At 31.5% G+C, this 22766-nt stretch overlaps 1 protein-coding gene across 1 annotated transcript in view; it reads left to right on the plus strand.

Moving 5' to 3' along the window:
- Positions 1 to 7103: 7103 nt before the first annotated feature.
- LOC130898091 (microtubule-associated protein futsch) overlaps positions 7104 to 22766 on the plus strand; it is a 172034-nt gene continuing 156371 nt past the window's right edge. The window contains exon 1 of the mRNA XM_057807137.1: positions 7104 to 7563. Coding sequence (XP_057663120.1) covers positions 7410 to 7563 — 154 coding nt within the window. The 5' untranslated portion in view covers positions 7104 to 7409. The remainder of the gene's footprint in view (positions 7564 to 22766) is intronic.

The following is a 22766-nucleotide window of genomic DNA, read 5'->3' on the forward strand; positions in this document are numbered from 1 at the left end:
TAATAAACTAAAGATGTAGTGAATGAGCTACAATAATCTGAAATTACAATAAGAATAGTTAATGAAAATACCAATAAAAGACAAAACTTGAAAAATAGAAAACTACCATGAAAAGAAATAGAGAATAATTGTAAAGAATAGTACAAAGGAATGCATTTGAAACAGAGAAAAGAAAGAAAATGCGATTGAAGAAGAAATAAAGAAACAAAAAAATAATTAACCTACATGGGGCCGAATAAACAGGAATTATTGAAATATAGGTCAATATGTCATCTACTCAAAAAGATTTGGATACAAAGGGAAGTCGACAATTGATACAATACAAACCCCGATGGAAGTACAACAAAAAAACTGAGAATACACATGGAGTTGTCATAGTAATTGGGAAGTATATGGTAAACGAAATACATATATTGAAGATCCCATAAAAATTGAGAACATACACATATATTTGTGATGAATAGGAAGCTCAAGCACCGTCTTACTGAGGAGGACAGAATTACACAAGAAAAATATAATGGAGGATCAGTTACAAGTTATAGCAAATGCAGACGATGTTACGAGAGGAGCAACTACAAAATAACAATTGATTAGATATGTAGATAAGCTAGACAGACACGAAAATTCGGCTTTTATAAAAATGAACACAGAATAAAATATATATATATAATTGAGAGGAACGAATGAGAGACAGGATATTAGAAGTAAATAAAGTGTGCGGGTGGAATCAACCAATGCTGATAAGTAAAACATTAACAAAGATAAATATAAGAAGAGTATAATACCAGCTATTACCTAGGTCAGGTAATCAAAGCTTTACTGTTAAAATCGATCAATTGCATTTCTAGAGATCCAGTTTCAATTCCAAATGACTCAATGTGGATTCAGTTACTATTTGTGTTGAGACGATTTACTATGAATGCTAGAGTGGTGTTTTTGATTTTGAATTGCTCAAATCTGTCAGCGAACTCATCTTTAATTTTTGTAAATATGTATTGTGAAGTAATTCATGTCAACAGTTGCACTAGTTTTGTCGCGATATTACTTTTAAAATTGAACATGAAGTAATTCTCCGATCTGAATACATTCTGCAGAAAGAATTAATTTTTCTCCAAAACAAACCAATTCCTCTACTAAAATGGAGGCTGGGTTTTACTTTCCTTGCAGTTTTATATTAAACTTATTTAATTTCGCTGTAATATCCACCAAGAACGAAATTTTTTTCAACCACTCTTCAATTCAGGGAGATCAATGTCTTTATTATGAAACAGGAGGCTGGAATACTGAGTCTTGAGAATTGGTGATGGTAGAGTGCTTTTGAAAATATGCTATTGACTTTGATTACCAAATTCATAACTTCAACTATTTTAACCAAATGTTTGGGCACAAAACGCTTTTTGGTGTATGCAGTGAAACTTCGTTAATTAACTTCGGTTAATTTTTCTCTGAAGAATCGTTGTTGCTCCTTTATTTTGTCCTGTTATACTTTTGGCTCTATCAGTTGCTATTGAAACGATTTTATTTAAATTGATCCCATTGTCTTCAAGCCATTTTTGCACAGCATTCGCTATATCTTTTCCTCTAGTTGGTAGTAAGTTAAGATGGAAAGAGATTTGTATTTAGAATTTCTATTTGAAATCATGTGATTTCCCAACAATGTTTTGTAAAATAGGTAAGTAGGTAAGAATAAATTTCAGGAAAAAAAATAAACAAAACATTTTTATCAGTTTTATTTCTGTATTCAAGGTAAATCTATCAAAACAAAAAATGTGAGTCGCTGAGAGATAAAATCGGTGTCTAATCTTGGAAAATAGATTCACAGTGGTTTTCATATATTTTTTTTATAAAATTAATATTTGCATATGGAAGTAAAGAGCCACAGCTTCACATCCAAAGAGCAGCATGTCGCTGCGAGCACTGGAATCAAGACATGAGACTGATAGAGGGTTAAGTAAAGAAGAACTAAATGATAAACTGGAGGGCGAAAGCACTATAGTTCAAGTACAAAGATTACAATAGATGTAATGAGAAGAAAAAAATTGAAAATGAGCAGGAAAATTTCTGTGACATAAACAGAGAGAAAAAGTGGGAAAAAATTAATAGATCCATTCCTATGAGAAAAATTTGATAGAAAAAAATTAATAATATTGTAGAAAACACGTGAACATTTATAATTTGAAGAAGCTGCTACACAAAGTTATTTTTCCCTCAAAACTGAAGTCGACATTCCTACTATTCTACAATACTTCTTGGAAATCAATTGGAGAGACAACTGACCTCTTTAATGCCACCCAACCACTTATTTGGATGTTGGTGGTTTAAAGAGTTTCTTACATTGACTCTAAAATGAGTTGGTGTTCCAACATTCATAAATCAATGTTCCAATCTCAAGCGAATGTCAAATTCTCAAAAAAATCCGCAAAACTATGCGTATAAATATATAGTATAAATAAGTTAATCCTGTTAGGTAAAATAACTCGTCCAATCAAATAATTATCAATAAGGCCGGCCCAAACATCTTAAACTGAATTTGATAATGTCGAAGAGGTATTACATGAGAGTTTTCATCTGAATCATAATAGTGATACATACGAACACGTTTGAATACAGCTGCCTAAAATTTTACAGTTATAAATGGCTATGTCCGTCTACAATGTCTCCTTTTTCCCTAGCGCTGCTATGTTTTCGCATTTTCAAAAAAATATTGACAATTACTCCCTTACGATTGTCAAACAGAAACTAAGCATCCAAAATGGATGGAATTTAATCACTGCTGCAATTTCTGGTTGAATTTTCATGAACTAATGAGAAGAGTGCATGTGTCTTAAATCTTTTGAATGTAAGTAGAGAAATTCAATACTTTTATAAATGATTTTTACATTTGAATTAAATTAATAGAATTATATAATTTTTTTTTAGATGCATACTATACTGTTATTTTCTTGAACACACTGTGTATTCTGACCTCAAAATTGGAGTGGAAAAATAGGAAATAACTATGCACTAGCTTAAACTCTGATCTATTTATCTTGTTCTAGTCGAATAGAAATTTTATATCCATAATTATGAAAAATATATTTATAATTTTTTGTTAATTATTCACCGATGCATAAATAAACAAATCATTTTAATGACGGACAACAATTGGTTACGCTCTAATTATGATTAATTACTAACTTAAAACACTTCTTATTGGAATGTATTGGTCTGTGAAGAATATTTTAAAATAAATTGGTATGTATTAACATCCCAACACGTCAAGAAGAGATGGTTCAAATAATTGAAAAAAGCAGTTAAATTGAAGAATTGTGGATTTTGTGAAAATAAAGTATATCTATTCGTAAAGCTCCCTATTTCTTAAATCGACTAAATAAATATGGTAGAAGGATTAAGCTAAAATTTTAAATATTTCACATCCACACGCACAAGATGATGTAAAATATTCGTTGCTCTATTTTTATGTCGATAATTTTAACAGCATAACAAAAAACAGCTCCTATACAAACGGAAGAAACGGCTAGACTGGTTTGTCTACAGACACGATAGATATCGCATTCAAAAGAGTAGAATTAAGGGTAAATAGTAGCGATAGTCTCGTTACTTAATAGTAACACCCCGTATAAACGAACCAGTATAAACGCAGCCTTCCCACAGGATTGTTTTTTCTTGTTTCAGGAACAATATTGAATATATCGGAAGAATTTTACATCCAACTTGAAAAAACATTTTGAAGATAGATTAGGAGTCGTTCTTGATAATTCCATCTAGGATTGATTTTTCAAGTCTAAAACAATTGATTACACGAAAAAACTCGATAAAGAATCCACGAGGGCTAATTTGGTACTCATTATGTATCGCCTGTCAAAAGATTTCTTCACAACTTCTACATGTTATATTTTTTGTTATGAAGTTTCGTTTCACTATAATTTTTCCTTGAATATCGAAAGCATACATTAAGACTATAACTATAACCCAGCCAATTGCGGATTCTAATACAGAACGATATTTAGATCACAGTTTCCGAATATCTTGTTTGATGTAAATTTCAAATTTAAACTGGATATACAAAATCTTTTGATTCTTCTGATACGTTAATTTTTCCTAGTTATTTACTTAGTTGTAGATGTTTAATAATTGAGGAAATAATAATGATTCACCCCTTCGCATGGATTTTGCACTAAAGTTGAATTTCAATAAATCATTTTTATGCTGAAATATCGAAATGTATAAAAACCGCAAACTATAAATGACGTTGCGCATGAGATTCAATATTATACAGCCATTTGAGGGAAGCAGATCATATTTGGAGATAAAAAAAACCATAGACAAATGGAACAACCCATCAGCTTATCGTATTAATCCACCTGCCAGAGTAGAAATTGTCATATCATATGACGACTTCTGAACAACAATGAACGTGATCCAGCTTAGTTTCCGATCATGATTTTCCGAAAAGTCCTATTATCAACCTTTTCATCCCCCCACTGTACCATTTTCAAACCGAATATGTTATAATATTCTTCCGTTATTAGATAATACTAGTATTACCATTAACTGGGGTCAAAATCCTATTAAATTTTTTCTCATAATCGTCTGACATGCATATTAATTTCAAAAGAAAATATTAATGTAGATATATAATGGGCGGAATGAAACGACTGTGTTCAATAAATTAATAAAACTCGAAGTATAATATGGTGAGCAGTTTATAAATAATTAGGTAACAGCGCCGTTGTTTTCAGACGATATAATGTTGATAGCTAACACCAAGGACGTCTGAATAAAACCAATCGATAGACTGAAAGGCACTCCAAAAATGAGATTAATTAATAAATAACTGAATGAATGGAATTGGATGATGAAACTATAAAAGATAAAACATAATTACATTTGTATTTGTTATGTTTTTAAATTTTATTGGCTATAAACTTCCATAGACTTCTTAGATATTGAAGTTGTTATTCTAGGGAGAATTTTTGTGAGAGAAATAATACACCTAATCTCAGGTTGAACCGACATTTTACATCTATTCTTCTATGTACTTTACTATCCTAAGTATTCCCAAAGGTTTACGTTTATGTGCATTTCACCATTGGGGATTAACTATTGAACTGGGTTGCAATTTTTCACACAAGTTCGAAAGGCTTGGTGCGTTTTGGCCTGTGGATTATTATTACAAACATACCACAGGGTATTAACTATTTTTCTCATTTTTCGGCGGGTTCTTTGGCACTTACTTTCACTAGTACACTAGCCCAATAGTTGCAGAGCAAAGTCCCTACCGGTTTGAGTATTTGTTTATATACTAATTCCTGACTTCTTATTAATAAGATCCTACCAATTATGGTTGCTATCCAGATGTGACCGTTTTCTTATATAGGATAATCTTATTGTTCAATGTAACTGAGAGATTATTTATATTTTTATAAGTACACTTGATATTGGCAGATTTTGTTCATCAATTTTAATCATCTGTTACTCAAGACATCTATTGAATTTTAAAGATTCTTGACCACTTCTCCAATTTATTCTTTAACAGCTATTGCAGTGTCGTCTGCAAATGCAACCGGCTCAGTTGGAGCTTTCAATATTCGCTTTCTTGTTAACTTTTTCAGGTAGGAGTCTTCTAGCTGAATATAACGAGCAGGTTAACGTTTTCTGATTGTTAGTAACAAATCCTTATGGCACCTATGGACCTTATGGACCAAACAACTGCAAAAGAGCGATCATTTGCAGCACCCTCCTTTACATGATTTTATATATAAAAAGCCTGTCGTCACTGAAAGAACCAAGACAAGAGGATCCTAAAAAAGCATCATTTTGGCGGGTAGCGTCAGCCTTTAGAACAACCTCGGGAGTGGCACTGCATGTTATAACAGGCATAACACTAATAGACCTTATGATTATCGAAGCTAAATATATGAGAACACCAAGAACGAACAAAACTTGGCAGAACCAGAGGACGAACTCTAAGAACGTGTCAAGAAAGATAGGAAAACGAAACAACGAAAGTTAGTGTACAAAACGTCTAATAAGTAATATCCGTGAATGGGTATACTACGAACATCGCACAACTGACTACTTCGTAAACCAAGCTTCGTTCCGCGTTTATGGAAAAAGATTTGGAAAAACCAACACAGCTAATTTATAAACACCGTGGAGCAAACTATTTTCAATTGCAGTGGAAGCGGAATAGGAACGGAGTCGAAAACTAAATCGCGAGATACTACCCGATAACCTTATAAAACAACAAATGAGAGTAAAAGAAATTGGGAGGTAGTGTAAACGATGATAACGAACTTCATGTCCTAGAAGGAGAGAAACAAGCTAAGTCTATTTAGGTGTAGTAGGCGCTATTTGTTCTTTGCCTTCACTGTTTACTCCTTCATCAATAATTTTTTCTTCTGCATATGCTTTGGTATGATTTTTTATGATTCTCTTCATATTACGTCGTTGCGTTTTTGTTCGCTTTCGCCGGACCCAGACCACTACTTTGAATCTTTCTACTAGAGCTCATTTTTTAATCATATTCTCTATTACTAAATAATACCGTTCAATTGCTCTAAATGTCTTTTTACTTCGTAAGTTTCTTCTAGGAAACAGATAGTTCTCTTTGGCAAACTTGGATTATACCGATTAATGGATTTTTGTAAAACTTTACCAGGAAGGAAACCCCTCAACCTTATTTTTTAAAAATGTAACCGTTTATTGCATATTAATTAATGATAAATAACTTCATTATTACCTTATACCAGAATCGAATATCACTGCATAATTTTTAAATCAAAATATTCCGAAAACGACAATATTGAGATTCACCAATTTTGATGTCAAATGGAATCATGTTCAACTATAGCCGTCTTTGAAAGTTGAATTTACAAACATATTCATGATACGTAGCAGCTTCTTTTAAAACACCATGTATATTTATTTTTTAAGATTAGGATATTTACATACAAATATTCCAATTTCATTTGTAGAATCTATATTAAAGGTACCAAATTTGAAAGCACACAATTTACCTCATGGCGCTAATTTCACGATTTGTGGCTATCCTGGAGATCTTCGAAATGGAATCTAACTAATTATGATTATACTCATATAGATAACAGAATATTCCGCTACCAATTTTGATCCAATTCAATGACGTACCCCCTTAAGTTCGACAACATTGCAATAAGCGCCCCGACGTCGTCAGCTGAGCGCGTCGAGAGAGACGGACTGTTGAAGGGGAAGGTGGGGGGTCGCACCGCCCCAGCTACTGCATAGCGCAGCGTACAGGCCGTCATTCGCGAGTTACAGGGGCTCTGGGGCACATCGTGGCCCTATACAGGGTCGGCGCTAACTGATATTCAATCTATACCAAATAATTTTTGCTACTTTGTATTTGGGGCTGTGAACTACAGGGTATGGAGAGTGCTAACGGGGTGTCGGGTGATGGAGGAGATAAAGGTGGGCCTCCACCGCCTCCTAGTCCGCTCACAGGGTGTTACCTGCTAATTGTCATCGGGGAACCCTATAATGAACAGCACAAGGACATCATATTGCAAAAAATCGCCAAAGGTAAGTTTCTCTATTATCCATTCATGTGAAATGTTCATTGCACTATAAAATTGTTATTAACACAGTGACACACTTTTAATAATTCTTCTTGTTGAAAATCTTTTCAATTAAAACAAATGTTGTGGTTGAAACAATCTTTTAAATATAATGAGCCGGTAAAAGAATTATTTAGAAATGATTTACTTTTCTTTCCGCAAGCAATTTTCAAAAAATGCAAATGGAGATGTCCTGTTTTTTAATTAATTCTTTCAATTAAAAGTTTTTATTTAATAAAAACAGGATAGGATGCGGTATTTATAAATTAATTGTAGTACTAGCGATGCTAATGTAGTTAGGTTGGTGACGGGCGTCGACAGCCATTTTTATTAGGACTCGACACGGAAAAACCGGAAAATATTTTCGGATTTACAACCGGATTATCGATTAACACAGACAACTGAATGTTCGTTACAAAATATTAAAATTAACTACAGTAAATTGATAATTAAATTTTAGATAATTATTGGTAATTCAATTTACTTCGCAACCCTTTGGCAAAACGTCAAAATGGTCCGTGACTTGACAACGCAAAATGAATTACATTGTGGTATTGAATTGTCGGCTGTGAACGTTAAATCGGTGCCGGCAAATTCTTACTTTTCTCATCTAGATATATTTTTGTATTTGCTCAAACTATTAAATGTTCTTTATGAAATGGTCTGTAAAGTATAAGAAAATTCAATTTTTTGACTTTTAAAATTAGGATTCTACAATCGAGACGCGAATCCAAAAAGTTGATTTTATGAGATCCATTTATTTATAATTGTCAGCTTTATATTTCCAGAAACATTATTAATATTATCAAAAGTTTCTCATATAATGAATAGACTTATTTGTGAACCCAAAACTCAATTTTGGCTTCACCGAGCCTTGGAAATTTTTATTTGCGATACAAAAACTATTTTCCATTCCAAATTAATGACTTTATGAATATTTTCTATTCTAATTCTAATATTATATGAATCCAATTTATTTAACAATCTGTGTATTTTATGGAACAGTAAGTTCAAATTATGACATTGGTAAATATGAGGATATGTAGAGAGGATTTCCAGTGAAAAACTCTCTTTTGAAAACTAACTAAGGAGGGTAAGTCGGTTGGTTTAAAATGCTTCAATCTGCGCATTTCATCACGGGTATTGAACAGTTCACTAGAAAACAAGTTTAGGTGCTCACTTAATCTTTCTTCATATTTATTGCTGTATTTGCTGCTTTCTTCTTTGATGCTGGGCACTTCGAAATATTTTTATTATTTTGTTAACCTTACTATGAACTGGCTGTTATGGTCCTCAACAATTTTATTTTGAAAACCTTATAGGATCTCTAGGGTTGAGTTACTGACTGCGCCCACAGATAAATGGCATTGGTCAATATAGATTTTGTATATAAGGAGCTTGTTTTCGATAATCGTGATTTTCCGTCAATCATCTGGTACATTTGTTGCAATTTAAGCTGTATTCTCTTGGTGAATAAATACTTCTGCCAAGTCAACCTTCTATCCAAATATATGCCAAAGTATTTTGTTGTTGCAAGTTGTTTAGGAAGACGGGTGGTTATGTCTCTATGTGTTTTGTAAATGTCGTATGGGTGGAGTTGTCTCCTTTACTTCTATTTTCCATCTCTGTAATTATTTTTTCTACTTTGTTGGAAATTTGAAGATGCCCCTTGAGAATTAATATGAGATAAATAATCACCGTATTATCTGCGTAAGTTGTAACTATGACTAGATGGGATGTTGATGGGTTAGCAATGAACATCAGGTATAGTACCTTTCCAATTACGCTACCTTGTGGAACGCCAAAGGTTTTCTTGTTTTATCCACGAACAACGGTTCATTCAAAAGTTTTTCGTGAAGCTTGGAAATAATAGCTGAGTGACTAATAGGTCTGTATAAGATCAGTTAATTGGAGTTTATTCCAACTTTCGGCACCACTGTTCAGGAACATATGTAAGTGTTGTCTTCTTGGTTATATTTCGCAGTACCTTACTAGTGATGAAATCATATCCTGGTGCCTTTAAAACTGCCAATTTAGTCTCATTGGGTTTGAATTTTTTAGAGGAGGATCTATTTGGCAAGATATGTCGAGGAAATGCCATTAAATTCTCCATTTATAATTTTTTTCACACCAACCAGAAGTTTGTTAGCCAAGTTTTTTGTCCCAAAAGTACTATTGAAGCACTGGACGTTATTTCTTTTATATAGCAAAGATCTCTTGTTCGGCTGTTCCATTCACAGATAAGGCAACAATATAATTACAGGTGAGCCGAAAATTTCGTAGAATATCATAGGAAAAAATCTCGTCTCCACATATGGCTTAACTATTTTCATTATTAGAAATATTCTCTAAAAGAATAGGAATACTTTCATATGATTGATTACTTCATATGTTGGTACTGCGTTTAAACAAAGTTGACCTCTAATAGAATATGAAATTCCGTGGTTTTTTATAAAATTTAATAGTTTTTGCAGAAGATTCTATTCTTTCAATTTCCATGCTAGAAGTTTGCAATGCGATATTTAAATATATGAATCTCATACTAAGTCATTGAGTTCACCCTGTGAAATTAGAAACGAGGTTTTCGAACATCCCGGTAAGACAAATAAAGCATCGTTCGCAATTTCCTCTACAGCTCCTTTATCACTACGAGAAGAAGCAATAGATACAGTTTTTTCATGCTCCGAGAGGTGCTATTGAGATGGACAGTTCCTCACTGTGTTAAATAGATCAGAAAGTTGATACTAAATTGTAGTATTAGTCATTTTAGGCATTTTAAACCCCAATCTTTGGAAAAATTTGTAGTGAGCTGAATTTTTGTATACACCTTTATTACAGTGTTGTAATGAAGATGTGAAAAATCGACGATATCGTGTCGGCTGAAAAAGTTATAAAAGTCAAAAGGTCACGAAAATCGTCAATATCTCGCTATTTATTGTTCGGTAGTCAATAATAGCTATTATAAATATTGTTCCTATTAATATTATCTACAAAAAATGTATGTTGCATTTTTTTGTAAAATCAAGCGTTTTCGGAATAGAGCGCTAAGAAATTGACTAAATTGTATACCGTGCACCAAGGCGTATCCTCATACTAATATACTTATGTTATACAGGGTATTTTAAAAAAAGGTGATACCGTCTCTGGGATAGATAGAAAACTAAAAAAGAAGTGAGAGAAATGCAAAATATTGGGGTTTGCTCAGTAAAAAATTTTCGTAATGCCATCCGTATTCAAGATAAAGGGCGTTGAAGAAAAAATATACACATTTTTTCCTATTCTGCCGCAACTACTGGCAAAATTGTATTGAAATTTTATACGAATGTATTTTGGAAGCTGATAAATCCAATGAATTTGATTTTATGTCTGACTCTCATAGAAGGCGCTGGTTACACGGTTCGTACCAAGTAGTATTGAACATAACTTTCTCTATTAGATTTATTAAGAAAAAATTCAAGTGAACTTTATTAAACATCATTTAATTTTACAGTACTCTTGATAAAATTCTATACTGTGTATTGTTTTCGGAATATTTTGAATGAAAATTATAAAGTAATAAGCGATGCTGGTAGAAACTACTGATAAAGTTATTAATTATCATTATTATTAATTAGTAAGCATTATGTGAATTGGAAATTTTTTGTCGCGTAAATGAGACCCCATTGACAAAACGGATACATTTAAAAACATTGGGACTGAGGACTTTCGTTTCTTGTAATGTTTCAGAAAAATCTAGTCTAATGGGCTTAGGATCTTGTTTTTCAAAGTAAAATAAGTATGAGCATTGAGCTATTGGAGGCCTTAGTATGAAAAAAACAAAAATTTGATGGTCATATATTGCGGTTTTGCGACTCAAACTGTTGTTTTTTTCGTACTAAGGCCCCCAATAGTTGAGTAACCATAATTATGTGACTTTGAATTTTACACAGGAATAGCATTTTCTCTGAGTTTGCAATGGAAAATTGTTATTTATCGATAGTTAAGATAGTTAATAAAAATTACATTTCTGAAACCTTGTCATTTATTAAATTAGATGGATTCTTGGTTGATTCTTGTCAAAAATTAGAAGAAATGACAGCCCTCCATCCAAAGTTTTACGTTTAACTCCCATAATGCACACTACTGGTGTGATGAGAATTCACATGTCAAATGGGTTTCACATTACTAACACTCATTTAAAGATATTGTTTGGGTAGCAACAAATTAATAGTTTATCACATTCTACCTGGAACTTTAACTGGTGATATGGATTTTTTAAGCCATCACTTACTCGAGATGTTAGAAGATTTGACGCGAAGATTTTTTATGCACGAAGGAGCTCCATCGCACTTTGATAAAAGATTTCGTAATTGGTTGAGCAACCATTTTCCGAATCGATTGATTGGTAGAGGTGTAGAAGGTCCGAATCATTGACCTCCTCGGTCATGCGATTTTAATCCTTTGGATTACACAGTTTGGTTGTATCTTAAAGAAAAAGTTTATGCTACAGAGGTAAATTCAAGATAGAATTCAACGTCAACTTCATAGCTGACTCCCAACCGTTTAGGAGATTAATGAATTCTTTATAAAAAACGATATTCGTGAACACCTATCCTAATTGAATTCTATTTTATTTTATTAACCTTTTTACAACTTTTCATCCTGTGATATTTTGTTTAATTAATACATTTATCATTACTTCATAGAAGTATCGGCTATTACTCCATAATTTCCGAATCTAAATATTTCGAAAAGAGTATCTTTTTGGTGTAGAATTAAATGATGTTTAATTAAGTTCACTTGAAATCTTTCTTAATAAATCTAATATTGAGAAAGTTATGTTCAATACTACTTGGTACGAGCCGTGTAATTAGCGCCCTCTATGAGAATCAGACATAAAAATAGGAAAAAATGTGTATTTCTCTCTTTTTCAGTTCTCTATCTATTCTAGAGACGTTATCACCTTTTTTGGAACACCCTGTAGAGGTTTGGGAACTGATATATGTTTTATATGTAATGAATCATTACCGGACGAGTTGATTGTGGTCTACAAACATTAAAAAATGCTAGTGTCGCTAGAGGTGATGGTAATATTGAATTTTTTAATACTGTGAATTTCGTGAATGTGCATAGTAATTGTTGTATAAATTATAAAAACAAATTGAGTATTGCGATTTTTAAACGACTCCAAGAAGAACGGGGTACATCAATATCTCCGCGAAAAAAAAAAGAATCAGCGCTTTTGATTTCAAAAAATTATGTTTGTTTTGTGAAGAAGAAGCGACTGAAGTGATTGAGAGAAAAAAAGAGAAAAAGTACAAATATTCCAAGAAGAAAAATATTTATCGAGTGTATTATCTGATACAAACCTGGATAGGAAGAGAAATTGATCCAGAACAGAGGGGTTGGGAGTTGAGAACAATCTAAAACATCTGAGTTCCCTACAAATTATGGGAATTGCAAAAGGCACTTTACTAACTAAAGTGATAATGATTTATATTATGTTTTATGTAATGCGAGTTCTAAATGTATATATGTAACAGTTACAGAATACCTGTGAGTGATACATAAAGCTTGTCAGGTCATAAAACTGTTATTTAGTGTAATTTATTGTAGGAATAATATATATCCTCTAAATGAACAAATGTTTTATTAATATGCAGGAGATTCATTCATAAAAATGAACTGCAAAACGTGAATAATCTTTCGTTTTTTTGATCATTAAATTTCATTTCAAACACTTTTAAAAACATGTACATTCAATGGTTTTGTTGTTGTTTAGTAGGAAAACAGAAATTACATAATTTGTGTGGTTTGTTATGTCGTACCGAACAGTTTTAAACAAATAGATTTGGGTTGATAACTAGCCTTTAAAAAAACGGTTGATAACCCAAAGCATTTTGGAATATTTGAATAAATATCACGTGTATTGACTTTAACTTCACAAAGAAATTATCTAAAAATAAATTTGCGCACATACGTTTGTTGTAAATTATCATTTTTTATAAAGTTTTATGTGAAAGGCGCAATTTTTTTATACATTCCTAATATGGGAAGTATTATTACATGAAAATAAAGTATTTAGATTTTTTGAGTGTGAACCAGTTTTTTTTTCGAAGTAATGATAGAGAACTTTGACTGATACAACTTATGTGGTATGTTCTTAACCCTCTCTCCACTTCCGAGAGGTGGAAAGGATAAAAACACATAGATCTTTCGAAAATAGTGGTAGTCATATTTGTATGATATTTTCAAAACCTACAGTTTTTGTCAAATTTATTGGTATTAACAAAGTTTACGAACGAACAAAGCGAATTCCTTTAATTTATGTAGTTATTTCCATGGAAACGACATCAAAAGGTTCAGGAACACTTCACGTTCCTCAATTTCTTTGAAAACTTATTTCAAACGAAATTAAAGTCGTTATCATAAAAACCAAACGAAGCTTAGGAAGCAATAAAATTAGAAAAATTTGAAGCAATCAATTTTATCGTAATATTGAAATATAAAGTAATCCATATTCAATTAATTTTATCTGAAAAGTTCTAATATAATTTACAATATTTATAAAGAACGACTACAATTGATTTTGATTAATTTTATACCATTTATAACAAATGTTTTTTAATTGAAAACTATGTACTATTTAGCAAAGTCAGTTTATTCAACTGAAATCCACGAGAATGCATTGATTGGTCAAAATGTCAGTATTACCATTTAAAAATTACGATTGGAAATGCTAATCAAATTTCGAAAATTTTTAGGAGAATTTATAGTAAATAATATATCATAAACTCTTTCTTTATATATATATGGTCTAATCAAACTCGGCTCAAACTAGTGAATTTAAACTGCTCCCGTAAATCTAATCGCCACAAGAACTGCGAAATTTGGTGTAAATAATTTGAAAGCAAGATATTGAAACCTGATGAGCTAATGAGCAGGATTATGACTGGAGCTCTTTTCACCTAATGAAAAAGAGTCAACTCGATATAACACTACAAGTTTGTTCTTACATCAATCAGAAGCTACTTGATCATCACTTTGCCACTTTTAAAAACTATTCACTCATATTTGATTAACAAACCTAAGAGTATGATAAGCAAACTGCAGATATACTCAGCTTTAGGTGATGAAACAAAAAGTATCTATGAAATTCTCTTAAAAAAAAAACAAAATAATCGAACTATCAGAAAAAATCAACAAAAACCAACACCGGTATATATGAGAAAATCGATTGCTCACCCCATGGCCGCTATTTTGACGTAAAAACTGGTTAATAAGCTTACTGAATACACTGTTTACATAACAACTAAACCAACACTCACAATTACACTTTCTGACGCACGTTTCGATAACCAAGTTATCATCTTAAGAGACTAAACAGTGTAAAGTGTAATAGACAGTGTAATTATGAGTGTTGGTGTAGTGGTAGTGTAAACAGTGTGTTTAGTATGAATATCACCGACAGTTCCAGAAATTCCAGTTTAGCTAGATAAGCTGTTTTCCAAATTGTATAATTAGTTTGAATCTGTCAACTGTTTGTTTGCGATGCGATGCGTGTTTCCAATGGAATTGCGGCTATGACCATGTTTTATAGATATTTTGTAAAGTCTGTATTTATTACGAACGCAAGTATTTGAGAGATACGAAGTATTGAGTGAAGGTTGTGAAGTCGTCCAATATTCTCCTCTTGCGAATTGTCCACCCACTTCTGTACCGACGCTTACACTTAAATGAAGATGAGAAAATGATGCTTAAGAATCATCCTGCTGGTATCCAAAAGATACTAGAGGCTCTCAACTTCTCAACGACTCAATATGTTTTCATTTATGCTTTGGGTAAATAACGTGTCAATGCAATACTCATACCAAAAGACTCGAATTTTTTGTGAAAACAACACCGAGCAGATGTCGCAGAAGAGATCCTTGACAACGTACCATCATTACTTGGGACGAGATTTGAGTTCATGAATATGACATCTAAACTTTCCAACAAACTAGCGATTGGCGTTTTACTAGTGAATGGCGCTTTACTAGTGAATGGCGCTTTAAAAATGAATTGAAATAAAAAAAAACCACATCAAATTTGGTCAAAAATGTAAATAAATTCGTCCCCGTCACAGAGGGAGTACTTCTCTGCCGTTGTAATCGACCGGATTTGGCTCGAAAGGAGTAGATTTTGAAGCACAATTATGGAGACCTTCAGTCGATTTTAATTTGTTTTCGTCGTAATTTTTAAATTATTTTTCTAAAGTGTTTGTTAGGAATATAATATTTTCTATTTGATTAGTCGAAAAAAGTACAGAATAATAACATGCTGAAGATTGACAGTTGCCAGGCATCAACAAAAACAAAATTCGATTCAGTCTACTTCCCGTTGAACCTGACATTGACATTAATCAGCTAACGCGTAGTGTATGTTGTTTACCGCCATTCTTTCTACATTATTTAAAATGAACTTGTTGTCTGAAATTAAGCCTCTATAATTAATTATAATTTTGAAGGAAATAAATTAATAGTATTTTTGAACGAGTGATAATTTAGGTTATAACTCACGCAGTTAGTTCTTACTTTACTTACTTTAGAAATTTAAAAAACCAGGAAATCGAGTTATGCAAATTTATTATTTTTTGTCTTAGTTGCTTATAGTTAGTTAATTCTCGGTTAGGCGCACTGTGTTTCGTAACGTTATTAGTCGCGCTTCATCTGAGAGATGCATGTGCGTGGAAAGAGGCTACAGAAACAGCTAGAAACAGAAGAAAATTGAGAGCCCTTGTCAAAAAAATTGGAGGAAACTCACAAGTCGACGTATAAGGACAGCGATCTCATTATTTTACCACAGCTACTAAAACACCTACAGCCCTTTACTCCACTGAGACCGATGTGACTATGAATATTTTATTAATTAGACTAAAATCTTCTTCTCTTTTACTACACATCTACTTGTTTTATCATTAAGTTTTTTCCAATGTAACCTTTCTAATAATGTCGGTACCCATTCCATTAAACATCAAAGTATCGATAAAATTTTGATTATTCTTCTGAATATTCCTGCAATATAATAATGTAGAAAACAGAAAGTGTAGTGGAACATCTTTACATGGAAAACATATTGTTGTATTAGCCTCAGTATCAGGAGAGTGTACCATTTTAAAGATTTTGAGTTTTGAGTTTAAATTTTTAATAATGAGAGTGATAAGATGTAATTGTGATTGTTGGTGTAGTGTTAGTGTAAATAGTATGTACAGTTTTAATGAATTTATCCAGCATCAAACAACTGAATACAGTTACAAATATCCTTAAGAAGAGTTTGAAAAAAAAACGTATGCAGCTGAAGAACACGACATAAAAACCGCAAGACCAAATAGTCTCTTGCTTATCCGGTCTTGGTGTTGCATAACTCCTCAGTCTTGGTCTTGGTTTCTTGGTCTCACGGATCTTAAGCTGCTCTTAAGCTTGCCTTTTCTACATGACCAAAATTACGACTGCAAGACTAAGATCAGTCTCGCTCACCATTAAACAGATAATGAATATATTTTTCAAATGAAGTATGAAATAATCTTTTTTTTTACTTTTTTACTTTTTACAAGAAAGTTGAATGTATTATATTTTCAAATCGCAAGATGTTATCTTAGAAAAATTCCTTTCTCAGGATCTTCTAAGAAACTGCTCAATAGTGGATCTATGAATAAGAAAGAAATTTCAGTTGAATTTAGTAACTAAGAAGGATTCTGCCGTCTTCAGTGGTGTTAAAATGTAATATAATGAACAATATTAAAATATAATTTTTATATTTAAATTCTACGAAAATAGATTGATAGGATAGCTCTATCTCTTATAAATTCAGCATTTCAATCATATTAAATTGTCTAATTTATCATATGTTTCAATAATTGAATTTGACAGTAAATAACCGCAGAATTTTCATTCTTTCTGGTCTGGAATAATACGTATACTATTTCGTTTATATAATCCCATTTATTTAATTATCGAAAAAATACATTAGCTAGTCAGACGTATTTGATGTGTATTGGTCCAGTTCATTATTGACTACCAATCCCAAAACTCCAAAATTAATTGGATCAATACTTGTACGAATGCTATGATGGCAACGAACTTTTCCATTTGAAATTCGTTATAATTGGAATGGGAGAATTTTTTCTGTGAATAATTTGAGTAGATGAAGTTCATTAGTGTTCATTAGTCTTGAATAATTTTGTATAGTTTTGAACGTATTCTCATTCACTGATCTTCACTCTGTTAACAATCATATTTTAGACAAATAGTTTATATAGGGTTTGACGACAAAGTTTCTTCGATATCAAACGATATTTTTATAGAATTATTTCAATAATAGGTTCTTGATATGAAATAATGTCAGAAAGAAAATATTTGATTAAAAGTAAAAAAATAATATATAAATATTCGCAAAAAAATTGTAAAAATTTCAAATTTTTAAGTACAGAAGAATTTTAAAATTTAAAAACAAATAAAATTTAGAAAACATTCAGTAGTTGTGTGCTTGACGATTACGAGGTTATCGTTGCTGCCAATGTAGCGAGTGCTGTTATAATATTGTTTTTATTTATTAGTTACGTATAAATAAAACATTTTTCTATATATAAGAATGAAGTCAATAAATCTTTTTTAGGCTAAGTTCTTACATGATCACGTTAAAAATTGAAAGCATAATAAACTTAATTACTATACAATATTAAATAAAGTTAAATTTGAATCTTAATTGCATTAATTTCTTTCATCGAATTTCTTTGCATCATAAAAAAACTTTATCAAGTGTTTTAGTCGTGGTATTTTTACATCCTGGCACAAAACATGATTTATATACCAATCAAAGTTTAATAATAATAACACTTATTTTAGAATATCCGAGAAAATAACTGTATTATTTATTTTCTATCATATGTTAAGTGTTTATTTTATACCTATGACGTCACGTAATACAGTGGCCTTACTGAAATGTTTAGCTACCTACAAAATTTTTTTTTGAATTTTCAATATTTTTATATATATATATATATATAGTATATAAACTATCATAAACTATCCAAAATTATTTTTTTCTCAAATCATGTAAGTATCCTATTACTATTATTTTAATATTTGAAACTAGTAATGTAATTCTGAAATAATTTTTGTGTATTATTACTCCATTGTAGATAGTTTCTGCTCCGCTTTTTAGTGAAATAAGTCGACAATAGGACAGCTTATATCAATTGTTCCCATTTTTTTGAAAATAAGTAAGGACATTGTCCCTTTTTTCCAAATCTACATTAAATTCTTCAGCTCTCTTTTTGTTATTAAGTTTATCAACTTAAGGATTGATTAGTTCATGAAGATACTGAATACACTGTTTACATCACCACTACACCACAACACTTACAATTACACCGTCTGACGCGCGTTTCGATAATCAAGTTATCGTCTTCAGAAACTGAAGGTAAACTTGACTTACCTGTTTTATACTAAATTTTTCCACCAATAAACCCTCTCCCGAGAAAATTAGTTCCAGCGGGAAAAATCTCCTTGGCCACTAAACTATAGAGTGGGCTGTAAGGAATTGACCCTTTGTCCCTATTTAGGCTACTCTTACATCTAGCAATTTCAAAGCTCTCAAATGCATCCAACAATTTATTATTGGATACATTTTCAAACAATTTTACATTATTGACCCACTTTATAGTTTAGTAGTCAAAGAATGAACATGAATATTCTCGCCAAGAGCTCATGAAGATTCTTGCTAGTAACTTTCCCAATTTAAGTATCGATAACCACACTTTCTTAAATTCTACCAGTGACATAGAAAGAGCTCTACAGCTTCGTTTTCTGATCGATTACATTAACTCTGTTAACTCAGAACAGTTTTTACCATCTTACCGTCTTTAGTTATCGGCTCTGCTATGAACTTTGGCTATTATGATAATGTTTTTACTTCCATCTGGAATATCATGGAAAAGCTATGCTTTAGATAAGACAACACTACTCCGACATTAACCCCTTCGTTTCCCATGATGCTTCCGTTTTTATGGGTGTATCACCCTTTCAATTGTCTCATCTTGGTATTCTGAACCTGTTGTCAAAGCATAATCTTTTGAATATTCTATTAATACTTTGGGAATAATCACCAGAATATTGTATTTCCTACATCTTCCCTGATAGTTTTTGCAATTTTGAAAGCTTAGATAGTGTTTTTGAAAGTAATAATACACCTTTATAGATTAATATAGCAATGTAGCTATATGGGTGCAAAAGTTTTAATTTTTATCAAATATTTCGTCTAGTTAAATTGATTTTTTTTTGTTCCAAGTTAATATTCGAAGCATGGAGACTCCTAAATAGATGCATAAAAATAAACACTATTAGAACCTCATACTTTTCTGAAACTAATTAATAACGATCCACTTCAACATTAATTATAATTCCAAGAAAAAATGTGGTAGGTATATTCACACTAAGTTAAATATGCCACTCCTCCAACATAAATGACATTAAATAACCCTTAATATTTCTTCTACGACATCGACATGTGCCATACTCTTTCTCAATTTATTTTACGACCATGTGCTTAGACATGCTGTAAATATATTTATTTTATTACAGGATGATACAGTTGGTTATTAAAAAACAAATTAACATTTTCTTTAGACAATTATATTGAAAATGTTTAATTAATTTTATAACAAAGAAAACAATACTTAGTAAGCAAGTATTATACTTTTATATTGAATCATTCCTAATATATTTGATTGGATGATTCAGAAATGACTAGCTTACAAAAATGCATTCATTAGTTTGTGTAATATGAACGTTATTTTCTCATTCTAGAGTAACATTTTTAGTTTTAAACAATAAAAAGTTGTACAAATTATTGGAAGTATTCATTCACAGCTTTTCTTTCATTAATACGTTCTTTGGACAATATGTTTTTCTTATATCTTTATTTCTGATTAACATTTATAAAATATGTGACTGATTTATCAATAACTACATCTTTTATTTTAGGAGAGGTAACAACAATTCCCAAGGATTACTTTTAAGGGGTTATCGTTGTTACATTTCTTAGCAAAAACGCTGTCTTCAACTGTTATTATAACTAGTTTGCCAGGGTTTAAAAATGACATCCTTTTGACATATAGTCTAAATTCGGAAAAAGGAAAGAATCGCAAGGAGTCAAATCAGGATTTTTGGCAATCGGCACACCTCCCCATATAGTAAATACACACGTTTTTCAATTGTCCTTATGTTCAGTTGTAAGTTTTTTCGGCACCATTTCGATACAAATTATTCTCAGTCTAAATCACGAATCAAAATTTAATTTAAGTATTTAAATTCGATTGTTCCTTCGTCCACCTCTAACACATTGAACATTCACATAAGATTTTGTAGCTGAAGGTTTCTTTGAGCAAGGAGATCTTCAATTTCTTCTCTGTCTATAGAAAATTATTAAAAAAACTAATTTCAAAACAGAAGAGAGCTAAAATCAAGAAAATTTAGAAGAATAGAAAAGAAATAATAGAGGTACTCTTTTTATTCTTCAAAAGAAACGTCCAATCTTTATTAAATCCGTCGATTCCGAAACCACATTAATTACTTTGAAAAACACGTCTCATTGCTCGTTCTTTAAGTTTATCATAGATTAATATAAACAGTATGGAATATCAATAAGTGTCTGCAGTACATCATTTAGTTTGGCCACTTAGCTTTTCTCTTACATTATTCATCGTTAAAATTAGTTTTGGATTGATAGTTTTTAGAGAGGTTGGTGATGGTTCAATTTTATTGGTGAAAGCGCTTAACCTTGTAACCACATTTATGATTCACAAGTTAGTTGATAGTTTGATTATAACAATTCAAATATTGTGAGGGTATATCAGGAAAAATAGCAGTAAACATCGATGATGAGAAAACTAATCAAGAAAAATTTACGCTAAATTTCGTTGGATTTCAAGATTGTTTTAATTGCTGATTCTCAGTATTACATTTTTTGTCCTAAAAAAAAAGTGGCCAGGTTCAGCTGCTGTCACGAAGCTGAAAAATTTATTTGATGACATTGATAAATCATGCACTATTGAAGTGTTTGTTTTTCTCGAGTCTCATGTTACTGATTTTGTATTCGATCGGCCATCAATATATTTTGAAAAGAAAAGGAAATGAAGGCTAGATTAAACATAAACAACTTACAAAAATCTACCAATGGAAGTTTCAATAGAACGTTGAAATAAATTGAAATAAATTTGACTATTTCACTGGATTTGGAAACCAATCCTGAAGTACAAAAAAAAATACAAATTTTTATGAAGGACAATACCAATTGAAATATTTTTGATACTTCTTATAGAAAGCATAATTTGTGGCGGTGGATGCTACCAAGATAAAGGAGGAAATTTTATCATAGGCCATTACTGAATTAATGGAAATTAAATAGGACATTGATATTTGGAATTTTTTACGAAAGCAAATCATCCCTATGGTTGAAGATTGTAGTATTATTCACAGTAATCGCGAGGAACAAAATAATTTCGAAAATACTTCTGATAATGAAATTATTTTGTCAAGTCGTGCAATTAATGGACCTTCCAAATTACCAAATAATTTTTTTATGTTACATAACAAATATTTTTCGACAAGTCTACAAATCTCAAAGAATTAAGGTCGATTCATAGACTTGACTTTCCGTTTGCCGTTGCCGTTGACGTTTTGTATTAAATTAACAACATTGAAATGCATAAAACCATTCATAGTTGCGGTTTGACGTCGCCGAGTTCCGATCGGTCTGCCGTTGGTGACTTTCAGCATAAACGAATTTTGGCAACTTTCGTAGCATTAGAAAAGAGCTAATCACATCCGTTTGCGTTAGTAACGTGATTTTACCTAATGCTTTCAATAAAGAACTCTTCATCACATAATCCATGAATACCAGATTACAAACAAAAACATAAAATTATATATGTCAAACGGCAAACGGCAAACGCCACACGCGAACGCAATGGCAAACGTTAAGTCAAGTTTGTGTATCGGCCTTTAAGGGAAAAGATGTTAGCGTCTTATTGTACATTAGCGCAACTAATATTTCGTGCGAAAGCGTGAGATTAATTTAATGGACGATACAATGCAGAGAGATATAGACGAAAGCAACAAATGAACAAAGAAGTGTCATGCTCCGTTGTAT

This window comes from Diorhabda carinulata, chromosome 9 (genome assembly GCF_026250575.1).
Source record: "Diorhabda carinulata isolate Delta chromosome 9, icDioCari1.1, whole genome shotgun sequence".
Classification (NCBI taxonomy): Eukaryota; Metazoa; Arthropoda; class Insecta; order Coleoptera; family Chrysomelidae; genus Diorhabda; species Diorhabda carinulata.